Below are 20,653 nucleotides of genomic sequence, written 5' to 3'. Positions count from 1 at the left end.
TCACTAAAATTCCCAAGTGGCTGTGAGGTTAATGATTGAGAGGGGTCAAGGACATGATGGTGAGGATTATATATATATTTATGGATAAGGCTGCACGCCGCAACGACATTTATATATAATGTATCAAGCTCTGCACCGATATGTTGGATCGGGCTTCACGCCGCAGCGATATAGCGCTTGGGCTGTAGGAGCCCCTCCAGAGTCTGTACACCCCCAGTGAGTGCAGTCGACTATATATATTTACGGATCGGGATGCACGCTGCAGTGATTATTACTATGAGATATATATTGAGCGGGAGTGCTGAGTGTGAGTACTGATTGACGAGAGTTGAGTCATGAATGACTGAGAAACTTGCCCAAGGGGCCATATATATGAGTGATACTTTGCCTGAGGGGCTTGTTTATGAAATTACTGTTTTCACTCTGCTATGGCATGCCGACCAATAACCTCGGACAGCTCCTCCTGATATGCCCATAACCTCCACACTCAAAATATCCATCTTGGAGCTGTGGCTGCTGAAACTAAGACTGACCCGAATGGGCCGGATGACCATGGTAATAACTTTGAATAGGAGGTACACTAATAGGAGCTAGCGGTGCATTGTAGGCTGGCTGGCCAAAATGAGGCACATAAGGACCACGACTCCATGAAGCACTGTGGGATGCCTGAAGCACTGACTGATATAGCCTGGGAGGATGACCCCTACCAAAAGTACCCCTACCTCCAGATGAGGCACCACTAAAACCACCGGAATGACGAGACCTCTTATCAGACCCCTGCCCTCTCTCCTGTGAAAGGACATCCATAATCTGCCTGGTGACATTAGTAGCCATCTGAAAAGAAATCTCACTCCTAGTCTCTTTGTCCATCTATAACTTGATAGGATAAGTGAGTCCCTCAATAAACCTCCTAACTCTCTCTCTATCGGTAGGAAGTAGAAGACTAGCATGACAGGCTAAATCCACAAAGCGATCCTCGTACTGGGTGACTGACATGCTGCCCTACTGGAGGCACTCGAACTGACTACGTAACTCTCTCTCCGAGTGATAGGAAGGAACTTCTCAAGAAATAGCTGAGAGAACTGGTCCCAAGTAAGAGCAAGTGACCCAGTTGGTTTGGTAGATACATAGTCCTTCCACTATCTCTTGGCGGAACCCATCATCTGAAACATAACAAAATCGACCATATTGGTCTCAACTACACCCATGTTCTGCAAAACCTCATGGCAGCGGTCAAGATAATCCTGTGGGTCCTCAAAAAATGCTCTAATAAAGTGGTTTGGAAAGAGTTTGGTAAACTTGTCCAATCTCAATAATCCCTCAGAAGACATGTCATGACCATCACCGGGCTGTGCTGCAAAAGCTGACTGAACTACCCCAACTGGCTGAGCTGCTGGAGTCTGTTACTGGGGAGCCATCTGCTTCAAAGTGTGATTAGCGGGAGTCTGTGCTCCTCCTCCAGTAACTAGTCTGGTGATAACCAGTCCATCCCCAATATAACATCGAAATAGACCATGTCCAGAAGCAACAAATCTACTCGAGTCTCAAGAACCCCAATCACAACTACACAAGAGCGATGGACTCGGTCTACCACAATAGGATCACCCACCGGTGTAAACACATAAACAGGAACACTCAAATAATCACTAGGCATGACCAGATACAGTGCAAAATAAGATGACACATACGAGTATGTAGACCCTGGATCAAATAACACTGAAGCATCTCTATCACAAACCAGAACAGTACCTGTGATCACCGCATCTGAAGCCTCAGCCTCGGGCTTAGCAGGAAGAGCATAACATCGGGGCTAGGCCCCACTACCCTGGGCTACATCTCTGGGACGGCCTGCAGCTTGCTGGCCTCCACCTCTAGCTGGCTGGGTGGTTTGTGGAACATCTGGTGCCTGAACCATAGCACGTGAACCCTGCTGCTGCAACTAAGTACTCACCAATCTCGGACAAGACCTCCGGATATAACCATACTCACCACACTCATAGCATCCACCTGAGTGCTGCGACTGAGGAAATTGAGACTGACCCTGGTGACCTGAATGACCACCCCAAAAACTCTGGAGCGGCGGTGCACTGATAGGAGCTGGTGGTGCACTGTAGGGTTGCTGATCGGAATACTGTATGTGAGAACCACAACCACCCGAAGCACCGTGAGAAACCTGAAGTGTTGACTGAAAGGGCCTAGGAAGATGGCCTCTACCATATGAATCTTTGCCTCCATACGAGGTACCACTAAATCGGCCTGAATGACAGGGCCTCTTGTCTGACCCATGACCACCTCCCTATGACAGAACCGTCTTCACTCTCTTGGCCACATTGGCCGCCTCCTGAAAAGTAATCTCACTCCCAGCCTCCCTAGCCATCTGAAGACTATTCGGCTGAATAAGACCGTCAATAAACCTCCTCACCCTCTCTCTCTCGGTAGGAAGTATGACAAGAGCATGGCAAGCCAAGTCGATGAATCTGGTCTCGTACTGGGTAACCGTCATGGAACCTTGCCGGAGACCCTCAAACTGCCTCCGATAGGCCTCTCTATGAGTAATAGGGAGAAACTTCTCAAGAAATAGCTGTGCAAACTCCTCCCAAGTCAAGGCTGGTGATCTGGCTGGTCTAGCCAAGCAATAATCTCTCCACCAAGTCTTGGCGGATCCAGACAAGCAAAATGTAGCAAAATCGACCCTATTGGTCTCAACAATCCCCATGTTCCTGAGAACCTCATAACAACTGTCTAGATAGTCCTGGGGATCCTCAGCAGATGCTCCGCTGAAAGTGGTAGTGCAAAGCTTGGTGAACCTCTCCAGCCTCCACAAAGCATCGACAGACATAGCTACTCCATCACCGGTCTGAGCTACCACACTCGCCTGAACTGCTCCAACTAGCTGAACCACTGGAGTCTGGAACTGGGGAGCTACTTGCTCCGGAGTGCGAGTACCAGTAGTCTGGTCTCCTCCTCCAGCCTGAGAGACGTCTGGTGCTACAGGAAGCAAGCCTGTCCGGGTGACACTCTCCATGAGGCCCACTAATCGGACCAGGGCATCCTGAAGAACTAGGGTAGCAATAAACCCCTCTGGGACCTGAGTTGGGCCCACCAGAACTGATGGGGCCGGAACCTCCTCATCAAAATCAACCTGAGGCTCCGCCACTGGTGCGTCTGCTCGAGGTTGAGCACTGCCCCTACCTTGGCCTCTAGCACGGCCTCTGCTCCTCGTGGGAGCTGCTACTGGGGGATGGGGCTGCTGAGCGGTGGATGAGGAAGCGCGTGTTCTCGCCATCTGCGAAAGAACATAATAGAAATCTAATTAGCATTGAGAAACAAAACCGCACGACAAGAAAGAACAAATGTGAAGTTTTTCCTAACTCTGTAGCCTCTGGGGGATAAATACAAACGTCTCCGTACCGATCCCTCAGACTCTACTAAGCTTGTCCGTGAATTGTGAGACCTATGTAACCTAGAGCTCTAATACCAACTTGTCACGATCCAGATTTTCCACCCGCGAGAGTCGTGATGGCTCCTACTCGTAGAAGCTAGGCAAGCCACGCATCTTAGAAATTTTTAACTTTTTTATTTTAATCCTTTTAACAACTTGTATTGATAGGTGATCAACATTTAAATAATAGCGGAAGATGAAATTAAGCGGAAGACTTAGACTAATATAATACCAAAATAAATATAAAAATACCAACATGCGTCTCTACCCAAAAACCGGTGTCACAATATTCACGGATTGTCTATGAATACTACATACAGATGTCTGAAGAAAAGAAATACAGTTTGTCTGGGATACAAATGAAAATAGAACACAGAAGTAGATAGAAGAGACGTCGGACCTGCAGATGCCTACGGGACTGCCTCAGTATCTCTGTGGACTGAAGGCTGGCTCCCCAAGTGCTACTGACCCAAAGCTGCTCCGGTATCTGCACAGAGTGCAGAGTGTAGCATCAGCACAACCGACCCCGTGTGCTGGTAAGTGCTTGGCCTAACCCCGGCGAGGTAGTGACGAGGATAGGACCAGACTCCAGATAAACCTGTGCAATTATATAATATACGACGGAAAATAAACATAAATAAGCAGTTTGAATGGGAGGGGGTACATGCTTCGGGGAACATATCAAATCGAGCAGGCTTAAGAGAAGTATGAGAGAACAGTTCAAAATCTACAGCAAAACAATAATAACACTATTGTGGCGCGCAACCCGATCCCTTATCAATTAATACTGTTGCGGCGTGCAGCCCGATCCACCTATATAACTGTTGCGGCGTGCAACCCGATCCAACATATCATTGTTGCGGCATGCAACCCGATCCATATATAATAATAGTGTTGCGGCGTGCAACCCGTTCCAAATATACAATCAACAATAATCATAACAACAGTCCCGACAAGGGATCACTAACAAACCACGCTATCCCGGCAAGGGAATCGATCGCATAAATAAGTACGTCCTAGAAAGAGAGAAGCAGCTATAAACAATCTTAATCCTACATCTAACCATTTTAGCTTCACCAATACTCAAACTTAATAATTTCCACGAAAAACAAACTTAATCCTTGCTTAATATCGAGAAACATCAATTAAAGCACTCGCAATATCATTTAGGAACACAACAAGTTACAATTTAAGACTCACGGTCATGCTCGACACCAACGTATAGATACTCGTCACCATGCTATACGTCGTACTCAACAAGAAGCAAATAGCAAATAGGACTCAACTCCTAATCCTTCAAGGTAAGGTTAAACTGAACACTTACCTCGAACTTTCACGGCCTACTTAATCCTCAAACACCGCCTTTCCTTTCGAATTCGGCTCCAAATCAATTGTATCTAGACATAATCAACTTAATAACATCAATAAATGCTAAACAATCCAATTCCAATGTTTAATTATAGCTTTCTAATCATTCTTCCCAAAAAGTAAAAAATCGACCCCGGGCCCGCTTGGTCAAAACACGAGGTTCGGACCAAAACCCGATAACCCATTCACCCACGAGCCCGAATATACAATTTATTTTGAAACCCGACCCCAAAACGAGGTCAAATTCCCAAATAACCAAAAAGTCCTAACGATACCCAAATCCCTAATTTTCTACCCTTAATCACATGATTTAAGCCAAGAAATCTAATGGGTGTTGATAGAAATGGAAGAAAACGAGCTTAGGATTACATACCTATGAAGCTATGGTGAAGTTCTCCTTCAAAAATCAACCAAGAAGTGTGGAGAAGATGAAGTTTGTGAAAAATTATGAAATTCCCGTAATGTGTTCTGTTTTTGGGACTTAAAATAACTGGGCAAAAATTGTATTCACGTTCGCGACAGGCTCAGCTCATCGCGTTCGCGATGAGTCAGGCCTGAGAGACCTTCGCGTTGGCGTACGTGGGCTCGTGTTCGCGGGAAAGAACTCCTCGAGCCCTCGCGTTCGCGTAGGGTAAATGCCCCACCCCCGCTCAGGCTCAATTAACCTTCGTGCTCGCGTGGCCAGGACCGTGTTCGTGAAAGGATAACCCCCCAATACCTCGCGTTCACAACCTGGTTTACGCGTTCACGTAGAAGGAATTTCCTTCAGCAAAAATTAACGCATCGCGTTCGCGAGGGTCCTCCCGCGAATGCGAAGAAAGACATATCTGAATACCAACAACTGAAAACCTGCAACTTTTACTTAGTCCGAAACCTTCCGAAACACATCCGAAACACACCCGAGCCCTCGGGGCTTCTAACCAAACATACGTACTAACTCAACAATATCATACGAACTTATTCGTGCGATCAAATCGCCAAAATAACCTCATTAACAATGAATTAAATCTCAAAATCAAAGAATTTCCTTAAACTTCTTAAAACATCAATTTTTGCAATTTAGGTCCGAATCACGCCAAATGACATCTGTTTTCACCAAATTCTACAGAGACGTCTTACATCATATATAAGACCTGTGACGGGTGCCGAAACCAAAATACGGGCCCGATACCATCATGTTCTAATCAAATTTCATTTCAAAAACCTTTAAACAATTTCAGAAAATAATTTCTTTCAAAAATTCATTTCTCGGGCTTGAGACCTCGGAATTCGATTCCAGGCGTACGCCCAAGTCCCATATTTTTCTACGGACCTTCGGGACCGTCAAATCATGGGTCCGGGTTCGTTTACCCAAAACATTGACCGAAGTCAAATAAATTCATTTTATAGTCAAAACTTATTATTTTTCATAGATTTTCACATATAGGCTTTCCGGCTACGCGCCCGGACGGCGCACGCAAATCGAGATGATGCTAAAAGAGGTTTTAAGACCCCGGGACGTAGAATTCAATTTAAAAACAAATGATGACTTTTTGGGTCATCACAAATATCAGCCATCTCCACGTTCTTTCTTTGTACTACCTCACATGGACCCCACATCCCATCCCATCTAAACATACAACAAAACTCATATTTGACAAAACCACTTCGCTAAATTCAATGAACAATTAGTAATAGTCAATAGATATTACTTTCAGCTCTCAAGCATAAATAAGCTCGGATGATTATTAACAAATTATTTTGAGATATTGTTAAAAATGTGGTGAATAAACCTCAAACATTTTTTTTTAGTTTTTTGTAATTGTTATCATCAATACTAATAAAGAAGATATAATTTTGATTATTATTGGTACTTTTAACAAAGGAAAAAAAAAATACTATGCACTACTATACTACTCTCTTCCTTAGTATTAGAGTGGTACGTTCTCTTTGATTTAGTAGGGACTAATTTAAAGTTTTATTAACTTAACAATACTTGAAAATATAGTTACCTACTACTAATAATTATTGTCTCATAAGTTCAGTAGTGAACTATAAGGAAGACAATTGTATTACATTCTAGGTAATATGTCTACCACGTAAAATGAGACTACGAGAGTGCTAAAAAGGATCACTTATTAATTTATCAAATTCAAATCAAATTTTATTTTAATGTCTATTTTATTAATTTCTAGAGTTAAAGATAAATTATTGTGTTGTGAAATATATTATTTATAAGTTTCACAAAAAATAAAACAACGTAAAAATGTAATATTTTAGAAACTTACAAGTTTCATTGCAAGAAAATTAAAAGTATTATTTGGACGGCCACTTTCTATGTTGGGTCCCTGCCATGATCAAATAAGTACATTGTTTAACAGGAAAAAATCTAGAGAAAATAAATATCCTATTTTCAAATTATGAGGAATACTAAAAATATTAAAGATAAAAAGATATATTATTACATTTAAAGTTATAGAAGTTTATAGTGTTTTTTTAGTTTAGTTAATCAACTTAGAGTTAAATATTGTAGAAATCATATTTATTTACTATAAGTTGATTTTTTAACCCTCGAACGTATTGGAAAATAAAAGGAGGAAGAACAAAATTAAATACAAATAAAGAGAGGAACAATCCGGAAAAAGTATTTTAAAAAGTAGATATATTAATCTATATTATTTTACCTATAAGATTTGGAGTTCACCAAAATACTAGAATATTATAATCTGAAACTTAATGTTTGGATAACTTTTATCAGCAAAAAATAAAATTAAGGAAATTCGTCAAGGCATAAACTACAAACAAATTATATCTAAGCATAAATTGTTGGGCCCGTGCGAAGGCGTCTAGTATTATATATAATAAAAGTAAAAATTACACGGGCGTCCTATTTGGTCGCCTCCATTTAACCTATACCCATTCTTTTAAAAACTTTTAACTTGTACCTATTTTTTAAATAATTTCAACCCTCTTTCTTCTCCTCCTTCTCCTCTTTTGTTTTCTTCTTCAAGTTACAAAATAAATTGGTATTTATCTCCAGAAGCAACGCTGCTTTAGTTATAAGGTCAATTTTTTTTAATTGAACAGTTCGGCAGTTGTACTTCTGCTCCAAATTTACAGCAAATTAGTCTTAGGAAAAAGTTTAAGTTACCAGTTGGGTTTGTTTTGGATTGCTCACTTGTTTGTGTGCCCTTTGGAAATATATATATTTCTTGGTATGATTTTTGTGCAGTATATAATCATACGCCTCTCTACTTATTTTTGTTTGTTTGGGCACCATTATTCCTTCTTTTGTCTCGGAGGACATATATTGAGCATCTTGTGGCTTTCTTAAAAACATAACTTGCTCATTCTAGTCCACTTCAGCTAACAACCACTAGCTACAACTAAGGCAAAACAACAAAAATATAGCTAAAAAATTATAATTGACAAATACAGCAAATTAACAAAAATTTCAGCTCGCCAGTTACAAAGACAAAAACTTCAGCTCCCAGTTACAATACAAAAACTTCAGCTCTAGAGCTGAAGTTTCCCAATTACAACATAAAAACATCAGCTCTAGAGCTGAAGTTTCCAGTTACAACACAAAAACTTCAGCTCTAAGTTTCCCAGTTACAACACAAAAACTTCAACTTTAGAGTTGAAGTTTGCCAGTCACAAAACAAAAACTTCAGCTCTACAGCAGAACTTCAGGCCCGACTACTAGAATGCTGAAGTTTTGCGTGATTGTCTTTGCTACTTCAGTCCCGTGTGCTGAAGTTATGCGAAAAAGTGGGTACGCTTGCGATTTTTTTTTGTAAAGCCAGCACTAGTTAAAATGTGACACAAAAAACGGGTATAGACGCAAAATAAAATGAATACAACCGGTAAAGAAATATTCCACTACTAAGTTAACCCGAATCTTGAAAAATATCAAAATAATTATTATTTTTAAAAACGTTTTTGCCTTACCAAGCGAATATCCAATAAGCAAGAAAATGCTCCAACAAAAAAAGAAAAAAAAAAAACTGTAAACCAAAGGCACAAAATTAGGAGTCATCAGCCAAACACTAGAATTGGACACATGTTTATTCTACATCACTCTTATTTCTGTTTTGTAACCACGTGTCATCATTTGACGTTCCATCCCCCTTCCCAAAACCTTTCCCACCGCCCTAATAAAACCATGCAAAGTGAAAACCTCATTCATTTCAAAGAACAACCCCAAAAAACAAACCTGCAACACTAGAAAACTCTGTTAGAAACCAGAGAGGGATCAGAAAACAAAGCAATAAAAGGAAAATGGCAGGAAACGAAGAATGGAGAAAAATGGCGGATACAACCAAGATGAGTCCTGAGGAAGTGAAAAATGCTGGAGTTGAGGCCTCTAAGAGACCACCAGGCCACAGTCCAGGTACCAAGAGTGTTACGAGCGATTTAATTTATATATATATATATATATATATATATATATATATATATGTTTGTGTGTCACTGGAAGGGTTCGTTTGGTTGGAAAACAGTTATTGTAGGATTAGTTATTTCGAGATTGTTATCCCACTTACTATAGGGATAAAAATAATACTATAATTTCGGGATAAACTCATTTCAAATCGGTTAAAAGCCCGAACCCGAAGTTTAATTAGGTATGGAACTAAAAAGAGAAACTATCATTGGCTCTAAGAAAAATACTTCTAGAAGTATTGGTTCTTAACAATAACTCAAAATCTTGAATCTATTATATTTAAATCTTGGATTCGTCGCTGTAGGTACTGTACTACATCAAAGAGGGCGGTTACCTTATAGCATTACGACCATGGCACTTGTTGGTTTTGCTATCACCGGTGCTATTTGGTACGGCACTATGTATGCAATGAAGAAACCTGAAGCGACTGCTGTTGACGTAGCCAAAGTTGCCTCTGGAGTTGGTGGCCCTGAAGATACTCGTCCTCGCAAGTAGTTGATAAAACTAACATTTTGTTTAGTTGTCTGAACTCTAATTTTACTCGTAACCCTTCTCCTTTATGGAATGGTTGCAGTTTTTGTTTTGAATTTTAATACTCTTTTTTTTTTCATGTTAAAATTTGGGGCTTGTAATATCAGGCATGGTTCCGATGATTACCAGAATAATTGGATTTAACATGAATAATCCAAAGTGATTTACATAGACGTATCCAAGATTTGTGAATGTTATTTGGTCCTGTATTCTAGGAAGCAAACTTCAAGTCAAGCACTAGTAACTGCAACTTGATTTTAAATTTTGTAAATATGTTGTGGAATTTTTAAACTTATATATAGGATTTGGTCAAAGCGATTGAATTTGGTGTCGATTTCGTATCTAAAAAGCTTTCCATTGTCCTGGTGATTCTTTGCATGGTGATTAACAAATGTGCGACTAGAAGTGCATGAGTTGTGTTAACTTCTCTCCAATATTCGCATATAGTCTCGGGTGATCCGTTTTCTGGGTCACTATTTAGTTTTTTTTTTTGCTAGTTTTATTAATAATAAAAAGAAAAAGTCACTATTGAAGTTATATTTGTATTTTATAATTTTTTTTGTGTGTAAATTTACCTACTTTGGAATACATTTTAGAAATTTGCACTCGATCACTTCGCATCTGATGTTATAAGGGTTCCAAATTTTTATATCTCCAAATTTCAGAAATTCGGACTTTTAAGTAGTTTTATTTTTTCAATGCAATTTTATAATTGAAATTCTTTTATTTCTTCGATGCAAATTTAAGAAAATTAAATTTTAAGTAGTGTTTAAGAAAATTAAATTTTAAGTAGTTCTATTTTTTTAATGTAATTTTAGAAATTGGATTTTAAGGTTTGAAACATAAACTACGCTCAAATTTACCCTACAACACACACCCTTCTCTGGCATCACTAGTCAATAGTTATTAACCATGCGATTTTTGTATTTAGTACTAGCCAAGACCCGCAATTTAATACATAATGTATCTTCTATAATATATACGGTCTCAGGCGATACAAAATATCGCCAGTTTTAGCATTCTTTAGATCTTCCGAAATTTCTTACGATGTTTAGAACTTATGACTTCCTTTTCGAAACTGAACCGCAACTTCACTCGTGCAATCTCTATCTCCCACAACTCACCGCGCATCTATCATGCCACAATACAAAGTAACAATGAGAGTTGATGAATTGCCAACTACTTCAACTATGAATAATAATTATATTGCTAGATTTGGGGATGAGAATCAATTCTTGAATCAGGACGCTATCGACTATTGTTCTTCAATTGTTCCTTACCAATTCAACCACTTGAGAGAGGCCAATCTGAAGGGATTATTATGATTAGTTGATGTTGACACTGGCACCACAGTCCAGGCCCAATATAAGCAACCGCTGCACGACCTATTAGTGCAGCCCATCAAGCCCACAAGTTTCTGTAAATAGCCTTTATCATTTTGCTATTGTTTTTAGTTATATTGGGATATTTTGTAATAAGTCGGCAGAATATTCTAGACAAAATAATGCTCTCTTCTTTCTCTCTATATCTTCAGAAACTCTAGGGTTTTCTTTGAATTTCTTTTTGCTCGGCAATGGATTTTGATGATGTTAATATGGTATCAAAGTATGGTTTCGGTATCATCTCATCCTCACCTTCACTCTGATGTTACTCTAGACCGGAGTTTTCGTCTTTTCCGTTTGGTTCGCTGAGATTGGGGTTCTCGTCTGAGACGTGAATTCCTCGAAGAATAATTAAGAGTTTCTACAATTTTGGTTTGATGTCACTCTCCTAGTGTTGTGTTGCTGGAATCTAGTGTTTATCAACATTTTCTTCTTTATTCGAGTGTCTTCCTAGGGTTTTTTGAATTTTTCTCACAATGTTGGTAACGTTCTTCCTATCTACTACTTTACAGCTTATTTCTCTTCATGTGTGAGGAATATTCTGTATTTGCATGTCGCGTGTGTGTAGAAATTGTTGTTCGTTTCAGATCAACTTCGATCTCTAGTGATTGTATCTTTTGTGGTTGTATAATTTGGCTAAGTCTGCTGTCATGGGTAGCATTCATGATAGTGTAGATAATACCACAACCTCCAACTCTGGAGATTTTGTGCCTTTCTCCTTAGATCCATCTCACCCTCTGTATGTCCACCCTTCGGACAGTCCTGGTAGCCAATTGGTTTCAATACCTTTTAAGGGTATGGGTTTTGTTCTTTGGAGAAGTAGCATGCTCACTTCCTTATCTGCCAAGAATAAACTAGGGATCCTAGATGGGAGAATATCCCAACCTATCCCGGGCTCACCCTATTATCCTTATTGGGAAAGATATAATGATATGGTTAAGTCTTGAATCATAAACTCCATGTCTAGAGAAATTGCCACTATTGTAATGTGTCTTAAAACTGCTAAAGAGGTCTGGAAAGATATCAATGAGAGGTTTGGGTAGTCCAATGAGTCAAAGTATCTACAAATTCAGAGAGAGATAAGTACAATTGTGCAAGGTTCTTCACACATATCTAACTATTTTACTAAACTTAAAATACTTTGGGATGAGTTGAATTCATCTTATGTGGGACCTACCTGTTCATGTGGGGCTCGTCCCATGTTCATAGAAGATCAACAGTTATTTCAATTCCTCAGTGGATTAAATGAATCTTATTCTACTATCAAAAGCACCATCATGATGATGAATCCCTTACCACCTATAAGTAAAGTCTATTCTATCCTACAACAAGCGGATGAGAGCCAGAGAGCACCACATGCTCCTAGTTTTTCTGGTGATTCTGCATCTTTTCTAGCCTCTCCTACTTGTTTCAACAACAACAATAGGAACTTCACTCAGAGAGTCAACTTTGACTCTAAAAGGACTGCAAATTCTATTTTTTGCACATATTGCAAGAAAACTGGACATACTGTGGACAAATGCTATAGGCTACATGGATTTCCTACTGATTTTAAGTTCACCAAGAATAAGAAATCAGCATCTTGTGTCCAGACTGAAGTTCCATATGTCTCTCCTTCCCGTTCATCTGCTGCCTCCTCTGATAATTCAGTTTATGGTTTTACCAAGCAGCAATATCAACATCTCCTGAGTATGTTTCAGCAAGTTCAACTCTCTACTGGGATGTCTCCTGATGTTTCCTCCACAGAAGACTCTGGCTTTGCTCATTTTGCAGGTTTGTTCAGTCCTTATGTTGCTGACTTTCCTGTTTCTCATGCATGTGCATCTTCACATCTAGGTATACAACTTTGGATTTTGGATTCAGGATCCACTAACCATATGACTCCATACAAACATCTACTTCAAAATCTCACACCTTTACCTAAACCCTTCCTTGTAACTTTACCCAATGGTTATAAAAGTTATATCAACTAGATCATTACATCTTATACATGATATAATATTGGTTAACGTTCTTCTTGTACAGTCTTTCCAATTCAATTTAATTTCTATTCATCAACTTATCACACAGTTGGATTGCATAGCAGTACTTACCAAAACCAATTGTCTTATACAGGGCCTTTCTCTAAAGAGGTCACTGATAATTGGTAAGGCTGCTGGGAGATTATACTATCTACATCCAGATGCTGATTTATTTCCATCTTCTCTTCCTGCCTCTATAGTACAACCTAGTTCAGTATTTTGTAATAAGCCAAGTTATTTACTTCTTATTCAATCAACCTTCAATTAATGTTGATTCTGCTTGTAATCAAACATCCACCATTAATAAAATGGACTTGTTTTGACATCAAAGATTAGGTCTTATACCTTTTCAAAAAATGAGACTATTTCTTATTTGTCTGAAAAAGTCTCTTCTAAACAATCTTTCCTTTGTCCAACTTGCCCAATGGCTAGACAACAGAGGTTACCTTTTCATGATAGTTCTATATAGTCTACTTCCCCCTTCCAACTTATTCATATTGATATTTGGGAATCCTATAATACTAAGACATATAAAGGGTTCAGGTACTTTTTCACTTTAGTGGATGATTATACTAGAGTAACCTGGACACACCTTCTCTCTTGTAATGGTAATGCCCTATCCTTAAGGCATTTACATCCATGGTCAAAGTTCATTTTCATTCCAATGTTCATACTTTTAGGTCAGATAATGCTTTTGAATTAGGTAGTAGTGTTGAAGCCATTAATTTCTTTAAAAATGAGGGTATTTTTCATCAAACAACCATTCTCACACTCCACAACAAAATGGTGTTGTGGAAAGAAAACACAAACACCTTTTGGAAGTTGCCAGGGCACTTCCATTTCAGTCTAAGCTTCCTCTCAAGTTTTGGGGTGAGTGCATACTTACTGCCACTTACCTTATCAATAGAATGCCTTTATCTTTTTTGCTCAACCTCTCTCCTTATGAAAAATTACATTGGGAATTCACCCACTTATATATGAACACTTAAAATCCTTTGGCTGCCTTTGCTTTGCCATATCTCCTAAGGTGGGCAGGGATAAATTCCAATCAAGAACCATCTCCTGCTTATTTTTGGATTATCCCTGTGGAAAGAAGGGTTACAACTTGTTGAATCTTTCTAATTTTTCTGTTTTCTACTCTAGAGATGTAGTGTTCCATGAACATGTTTTCCCTTACAAATCAGTTTTTCATTCTCATCCTTCATTCTTTCCTTCCTTTGTACAACCATTTGCTGAGTTCCCATCTTCTGCTTGTAACATTACATCTCCTTCTGCTTCTGAAGATCTTCCTCCTATGTCTCCTTTAGTAGTTTCTCCTCCTCCTCTCAGTCCTGTCATCTCTAATCTTCCTTCTCCCAGTTCTACTGATTCTAATTCCTCCTCTGACATTCCTTCTCATTCTCATATTTCTCCTCCTCTTAGGAAATCTCTTAGAACAGTTACCAAACCTACCTACCTGAATGACTATGTTTGCAATTGTACATTACTTCCTGCTCCTCCTCCTAATTCCTCCATGGTTGATCTTAGTGACCCTCATATGAAGCAAACTATACCTGGGACATTGACCCTCATATTAGCCTCAGTTTTACTAGCAGACAACATCAAACCCTGCATGGCAGGAGGCTGTGCTACAAGAATTTAGGGCTCTTGAAGCAAACTATACCTGGGACATTGTTCCTCTACCACCTAACAAGAAAGACATTCCTTCCAAGTGGTTCTATAAGATAAAACAAAGGTCTAATGGTTCTATTGAAAGGTATAAGACACGACTAGTTATTAGGGGTGATGCTCAAAAGGAAGACATTGATTTTACTGAAACTTTCTCCCCTGTGGTCAAACTGACCACTATTAAATGCCTATTGACCTTGGCTATCAAGAGAGGTTAGATTATTTTTCAACTTGATATCAATAATGCTTTTCTTCATGGTGACCTAAGTGAGGAGGTCTACATGAAGTTTCCTCCTGGCCTTGAAATCTCTTCTTCTTCCACTTCTTCACTATTGGTTTACAGACTTAAGAAGTCCCTCTATGGCCTCACGCAAGCTTCCAGATAGTGGTTTTCAAAACTGTCTGAAGCCTTGCTATCTAGAGGCTACATTTCCAGTCTTAATGATTATTTTCTTTTCACTAAATCAACCTCCAGTTCTCTGGTGGTTCTTGCTGTATATGTGGATGACATCCTCTTAGCTGGGGATGATGTCTCTGAATTGAACTCCTTAAAGTCTTTCTTAGACTCTCAACTCAAGATCAAGGATTTGGGTATACTACACTATTTTTTAGGGTTAGAAGTTTCCCAAAATCCTCAAGGCTACCTTATGACTCAGCAAAAGTATGCCACTGATATGATTGCTGAGTTTTATTGCCAGCATTCACTCATGTTCTCACTCCTTTGGACCCTTTGTCCAAATTGGTGTTGGACATGGGAGAGCCATCATCTGATCCCAACACCTACAGAAGATTGATAGGAAAACTTAACTTCTTACGATACACCAGGCCAGATATTTCCTTTTCTGTGCCGCACTTGAGCCAATTTCTTCAGAATCCTCAAGTGCCACACATACAGGCTGCGTTACATGTCTTGAGGTATCTTCTGAATGATCTAGCCCAGGGTATTCTTCTTTCCAACAGTTCTGATTTTTCTCTTCTTGGTTATTCTAACTCTGATTGGGCTGCATGTGCTGTGCTATCTCTCGCAAATATGTATTTGGTTTCTATATCATTCTTGGTGGCAGTTCTATTTCATGGAAAAGAAAGAAGCAACCTACTATATCCTTATCTTCAGTTGAAGCTGAGTACTGGGCCTTGAGGAAGACTGTTGCTGAAGTTTCTTGGTTAGTTTGACTTTTCGGTGATCTTGGTCTGCCCATTTGCAGTCATGTTCCCATTCACTGTGACAGTCAAACTGCCTTACACATAGCTAAGAACCCTGTCTTCCATGAACATACCAAACACATAGAAATTGATTGTCATTATGTACGTGAATGTCTGAATTCTGGCCTTATTTCTTTGCATTTTGTTCCCAGTTCTACCCAGCTCGCTGACATCATGACTAAAGTCTTACCTGGACAGTCTCACTATAGTATTATTTGCAAGCTTGGGTGTATTTTCACCCTCCATCTTGAGGGGGGTGTTAACACTGGCACTACAGTCCAGGCCCGATACAAGCAAAAGTTGCAGGGCCCATCAGCCTATCAAGCTCACAAGTTTATGTAAATAGCTTTTATCATTTTGTTATTGTTTTTAGTTATATTGGGATATTTTGTAATATGTCGGCAGAACATTCTAGACAGAATAATGTTCTCTTCTTTTTTTTTTTCTCTGTTTTCAGAAACTCTAGGGTTTTCGTTCAATTTCTTTCTGCTCGACAATGGATTTTGATGATATTAATAGTTGAATATTAATTAAGAAATGACATGTTTTACCTTTCTAATTTCCTTTCTCTTGTTTATGATAAGTGGCACGTTGTGTTTTTTTAGTTACATATAACGAAACTGAGAAGCTGTTGTTTTTGCATTAATAATCTCTACTATCTTCTTCCTTGTGTCGATGCATAAGTTAGTCGATGGATATAATATATACTCGCATGTGCACGCGCACACACACAGAGAGACAGACAGACAGACAAACACATGCACACACACATATATATCGCTGTATAGTCTATGTATATCGGCAAAAAAAAAAATTAACCAGCTATTTGTGTAATTCTTTTCTCACTCAATATTCAATACCAACATCCGGGACTCGACTACTCTAGTTGCACGCGTGTAAGGACCATTAAAGAGAAAAGCTTTTCGAGCATGACTCTTTTCATTTTCCATTTGGTAACTCAAGCCGCAATGAAGAAGAAGCAGAAGTTAGACACCATGTTCGCCATCAGTATGCACCCAAGCTCAAATAGTCTTATAGTACAATAATTATTGGGTGTACCTTTACAAGTGAAGTTAGAGGTTTAAATCTTGGTTATAGGCATATCTAGTGTCGATCCCCTCTTGTGTTTTAATTAAGTATTTTTTCTTTTTCCTTGTTTTTCTATTTGGCTTATTCATTCAACATCCCTAAATCTAATACATTAAAATTATTGATCTCCTTTGTTATCGCAAAATTTTATATAATTAAAACTAATAGCAGTGGATGATGTTGCATGGTTCAATGATTTCAACATTTTTGTTCTGGAGCATCGGTATATATATTAAAAATCGCTAGAATTGCAACAAATTTTTTAATTTTAACCTATAATTTCTAAATGATAATGGATTTATGGTAAGAACCTAAAAGTTAAACCTGTCAAATATAAATTCTAGATTCAACTCTTTGTAATAGTACACCCATCTTCTTGGAATCCTAGATCCGCCTCTGCATCTTTCCCCGTAGTTCATTTTACAAGGTAAGAATTCTTGATAAATGTTCTGAATAATACCATGATAATAGCATGTAAAAGGTTTGCAAGGAGTATTTGCTATTAATAAAATATTGATTTATAAGGGCAACCATTTGTAACTAATAGGCAATAAGTTCACAGAATGAGAACTTGAAAAACACAGAGCAAATTAAGGCATGCTAGTGAGGTACTCGTTGGCTTTAATTGATCAAAAGAAAGGAGAACCAAAAAAAAAAAAAAAATTCCAGCTGATTGAAAACTAAAGTTATGGTTGTGAAGATTATTTGAAGCAACCAAGTTTCGAGCTAGCTTGATATCATAGTTATCAAAAATCCCATTACCATTAACACCAAAATATGGAGAAGAATTAGCAGTCTCAACCATAAACTTGCTTGCCTGATTTGTCACATTCTTTTTAAATCCTCCATTGAATCCTTTAATTGTTCAAGTTCATGCAAAGCAAGTTGCATTATAGGAGCTTCCCACCAATATTGATTTTGACTAGTTTTCCTCATTTGATCAAGTGATTCTCCTCTTTTCTTTTCAATTTCAAGCTCAGAAAGAATCTGAGTTAGTTGCAAATTGAGCTCTTGAACACTAGCATTTCTATGTGCATCAACAAGATGAAGGGATGAATTAGAAATTGGATTATGATTTTTCGAGAGGAACCTATCGATAATGGACTCAACATTAGGGTGACCAAAAGAAATTTTTTTTCTTGCAGGTGAAAAAACTACGATAGCTACTTCAACCCCACAAAGTATGCATAGTTCACTAGCTTTCTTGAAAAGACCAGAACGACGTTTTGAGAAGGTAACTTGGAGATGATTCTTAACCTCTATTTTGGAAATTTTGATTTTTTGACGACCCATGCTAGATTTCTTTGCCATGGCTGACACTAGAGAATATTAGAGATAATTCTCGTGGTTTTTGAGTTTTCATTCAGAGTAAAAAATATTGGCTATTTAAAGGTGCTTTGGAGCACTCTCAAACTTGCTGTCTTTAATATGTTTTTACTATTGTTTCTATGTAATGTGCTAATTTGGGAGTTAGAAAATCTTATCCTATTAATGGATTGATAATGCGAGAGTCAATGCACCTTAGTTGGCATTATTAAAATGATAAGACATATATATTACTTGTGAAAGTCAACTATTTTTTTGATAAATCCCTTAATAAGTACTCTCTCCAATTTACTTTAATTGATTTTTTGGCTGTTGTCACACATATTAAGAAATCCACCTTTTAACATTAATTAACAATTAAATTGATCATATTAATATTAATTTATTCATTAAAAATAAAACAAATACTCCTAGGCTCTTTGCTCCAATGACAACTTTGGAAAAAAGAAGTTAATTTCTTGTTAGAAAAAATTTAAATGTTATGGACAACAAAAAAATATCAAAAAAATTAATTAGAGTGGACTAGAGAGAGTAATGACTTAATTGTTTGTTACAAGTTACAACTGTCAACCCTTCTATCTAGTGTAATTGGTTATTATGCAGCTAGCTAGTAGGGATAAATGCTAATTGATTAATGATTAAGAGAGTAAGATTATTTTAAAAATAAATGATGGTGAGCGAGAAAAGGCGATATCTCCCAACATTAGAGATACTATACGTAATTTTTATTGTTTGAGTTGTAACCTAAAGACAATCATGTTTTTTTATTTACTTTTGAGTTGTAACCTAAGGAGAAGCCAATTATGATAATAGTTGGATAATAATCGTGTCTTAGCTTCAGAAATTAGGTGGTCATAATTAAGTTTAGATATTGATGAGTTATGAATAATAAAAGTTAAATAACATATATAGATTTTTGTGATGATCCGATAGGTCATTTTAAGTTTTAGCCTTTATTTCTGTATTTTGAGACCTCGAATAGCTCCGTTTAGCCTTTTTCGATTTGTGTGTGCAGTCCGTATTTTTTTTCGAAAAAGTTTTATGTGAAAATTGAAAAAAATGTGGCCTTAAAAATGAATTGAGTTGACTATGGTCAACATTTTGTGTAAACGGACCCGAATCAGTATTTTGGCGGTCCTGGTGGGTCCGTATCATGATTTGGGACTTGGGCATATGCCCAAAATCGAATTCAGAAGTCCCTAACTTGGTTTACCATGATTTGTTAAAAACTAGTAATTTGAAGGTTTAAAGAATTCCTAAATTTGAACCGTAGGCTGACTTTGTTGCTACCAGATTCGGATTTCGATTCCGAAACTTGGTATAGGTTCATTTCACTATTCATGACTTGTCTGCAAAATTTGGTGTAAAACAGAGTTGATTTGACATGATTCGCACATCAGATTGTAAATTTGCATGTTCTTTAGTTTCTTTGGAAATTTCATTCATTTTGATATTTGATTCGTAGTTCTAGGTATTATTTTGGTGTTTTGATCGCGTGAGCAAGTTTGTATGATTTTATTCCACTTGTGTGCATGTTTGGTTTGGAGACCGAGGGGTTCGAGTGAGTTTTCGATAGGCTACAGATCGATTTTGGACTTAGGCAATTGCTAGCTTTTGAGGTTTCTGATATTTGGTGCATTGTTCTTTGCATTCGCGAAGCCACTCTCGCGATCGCGAAGTGGAACTTGGGGCTGGGGTGGTTTTCTTCTATGCGAACATGGGAAACCGGTCGCGAACGCGAAGCACTGGAGGGCTTACTGTGATGACCTTTTAAAAGTGAATTCTGCATTCGAGGCCTTAAAAACCTCTTTTGACATCACCTCGATTTGTGTGCGCAGTCCGGGCACGTAGCCAGAAAGCCATTATGTGAAAATCTATGAAAAATGATAAATTTTGACTATAAAATGAATTAATTTGACTTCGGTCAATATTTTGGGTAAACCGACCCGGACCCGTGATTTGACAGTTCCGGAGGGTCCGTAAGAAAATATGGGACTTGGGCGTATGCCCGGAACTGAATTCCGAGGTCCCAAGCCCGAGAAATGATTTTTTAAAGAAAATTATTTTCTGAAATTATTTATAAGATTTGAAAATGAATTGTGATTGGAACTTGATGGTATCGAGCCCGTATTTTGGTACCGGCGCCCGATACAGGTCTTATATATGATTTAAGATAAGTCTGTGAAATTTGGTAAGAAAC

General features: G+C 38.2%; 3 protein-coding genes across 3 annotated transcripts; 2 read left to right on the top strand and 1 right to left on the bottom strand.

Moving 5' to 3' along the window:
* The first annotated feature begins 8,999 nt into the window (after positions 1 to 8,999).
* Positions 9,000 to 9,728, top strand: LOC104231762 (uncharacterized). Its single transcript, XM_009784817.2, has 2 exons — positions 9,000 to 9,182; positions 9,538 to 9,728. Exons 1-2 carry the CDS (start codon positions 9,071 to 9,073, stop codon positions 9,726 to 9,728), a joined length of 303 nt encoding a protein of 100 aa, XP_009783119.1. The 5' UTR covers positions 9,000 to 9,070.
* A 1,503-nt stretch (positions 9,729 to 11,231) lies between these two features.
* LOC104231751 (uncharacterized) lies at positions 11,232 to 16,597 on the top strand. Its single transcript, XM_009784804.2, has 2 exons — positions 11,232 to 12,919; positions 13,262 to 16,597. The coding sequence occupies exons 1-2, from the start codon at positions 12,346 to 12,348 to the stop codon at positions 13,294 to 13,296; spliced, it is 609 nt and encodes a 202-aa protein (XP_009783106.1). The 5' UTR covers positions 11,232 to 12,345; the 3' UTR covers positions 13,297 to 16,597.
* A 1,355-nt stretch (positions 16,598 to 17,952) lies between these two features.
* Positions 17,953 to 18,438, bottom strand: LOC104231780 (agamous-like MADS-box protein AGL62). Its single transcript, XM_070165122.1, has one exon. The coding sequence runs from the start codon at positions 18,436 to 18,438 to the stop codon at positions 17,953 to 17,955; it is 486 nt and encodes a 161-aa protein (XP_070021223.1).
* Between the last annotated feature and the right edge of the window lie 2,215 nt (positions 18,439 to 20,653).

This window comes from Nicotiana sylvestris, chromosome 12 (genome assembly GCF_000393655.2).
Source record: "Nicotiana sylvestris chromosome 12, ASM39365v2, whole genome shotgun sequence".
Lineage (NCBI taxonomy): Eukaryota > Viridiplantae > Streptophyta > Magnoliopsida > Solanales > Solanaceae > Nicotiana > Nicotiana sylvestris.
The sequence above is the reverse complement of the archived record's forward strand: the minus strand, read 5'-3'. Positions and strand labels throughout refer to the sequence as shown.

Coding starts and splice junctions, on each gene's coding strand:
- LOC104231762 (XM_009784817.2), top strand. CDS start 9,071: ATGGCAGGAAACGAAGAATGGAGAAAAATGGCGGATACAACCAAGATG. Junction 9,183..9,537: donor ACCACCAGGCCACAGTCCAG/GTACCAAGAGTG, acceptor TCGTCGCTGTAG/GTACTGTACTACATCAAAGA.
- LOC104231751 (XM_009784804.2), top strand. CDS start 12,346: ATGTTCATAGAAGATCAACAGTTATTTCAATTCCTCAGTGGATTAAAT. Junction 12,920..13,261: donor TGGCTTTGCTCATTTTGCAG/GTTTGTTCAGTC, acceptor TGTCTTATACAG/GGCCTTTCTCTAAAGAGGTC.
- LOC104231780 (XM_070165122.1), bottom strand. CDS start 18,438: ATGGCAAAGAAATCTAGCATGGGTCGTCAAAAAATCAAAATTTCCAAA.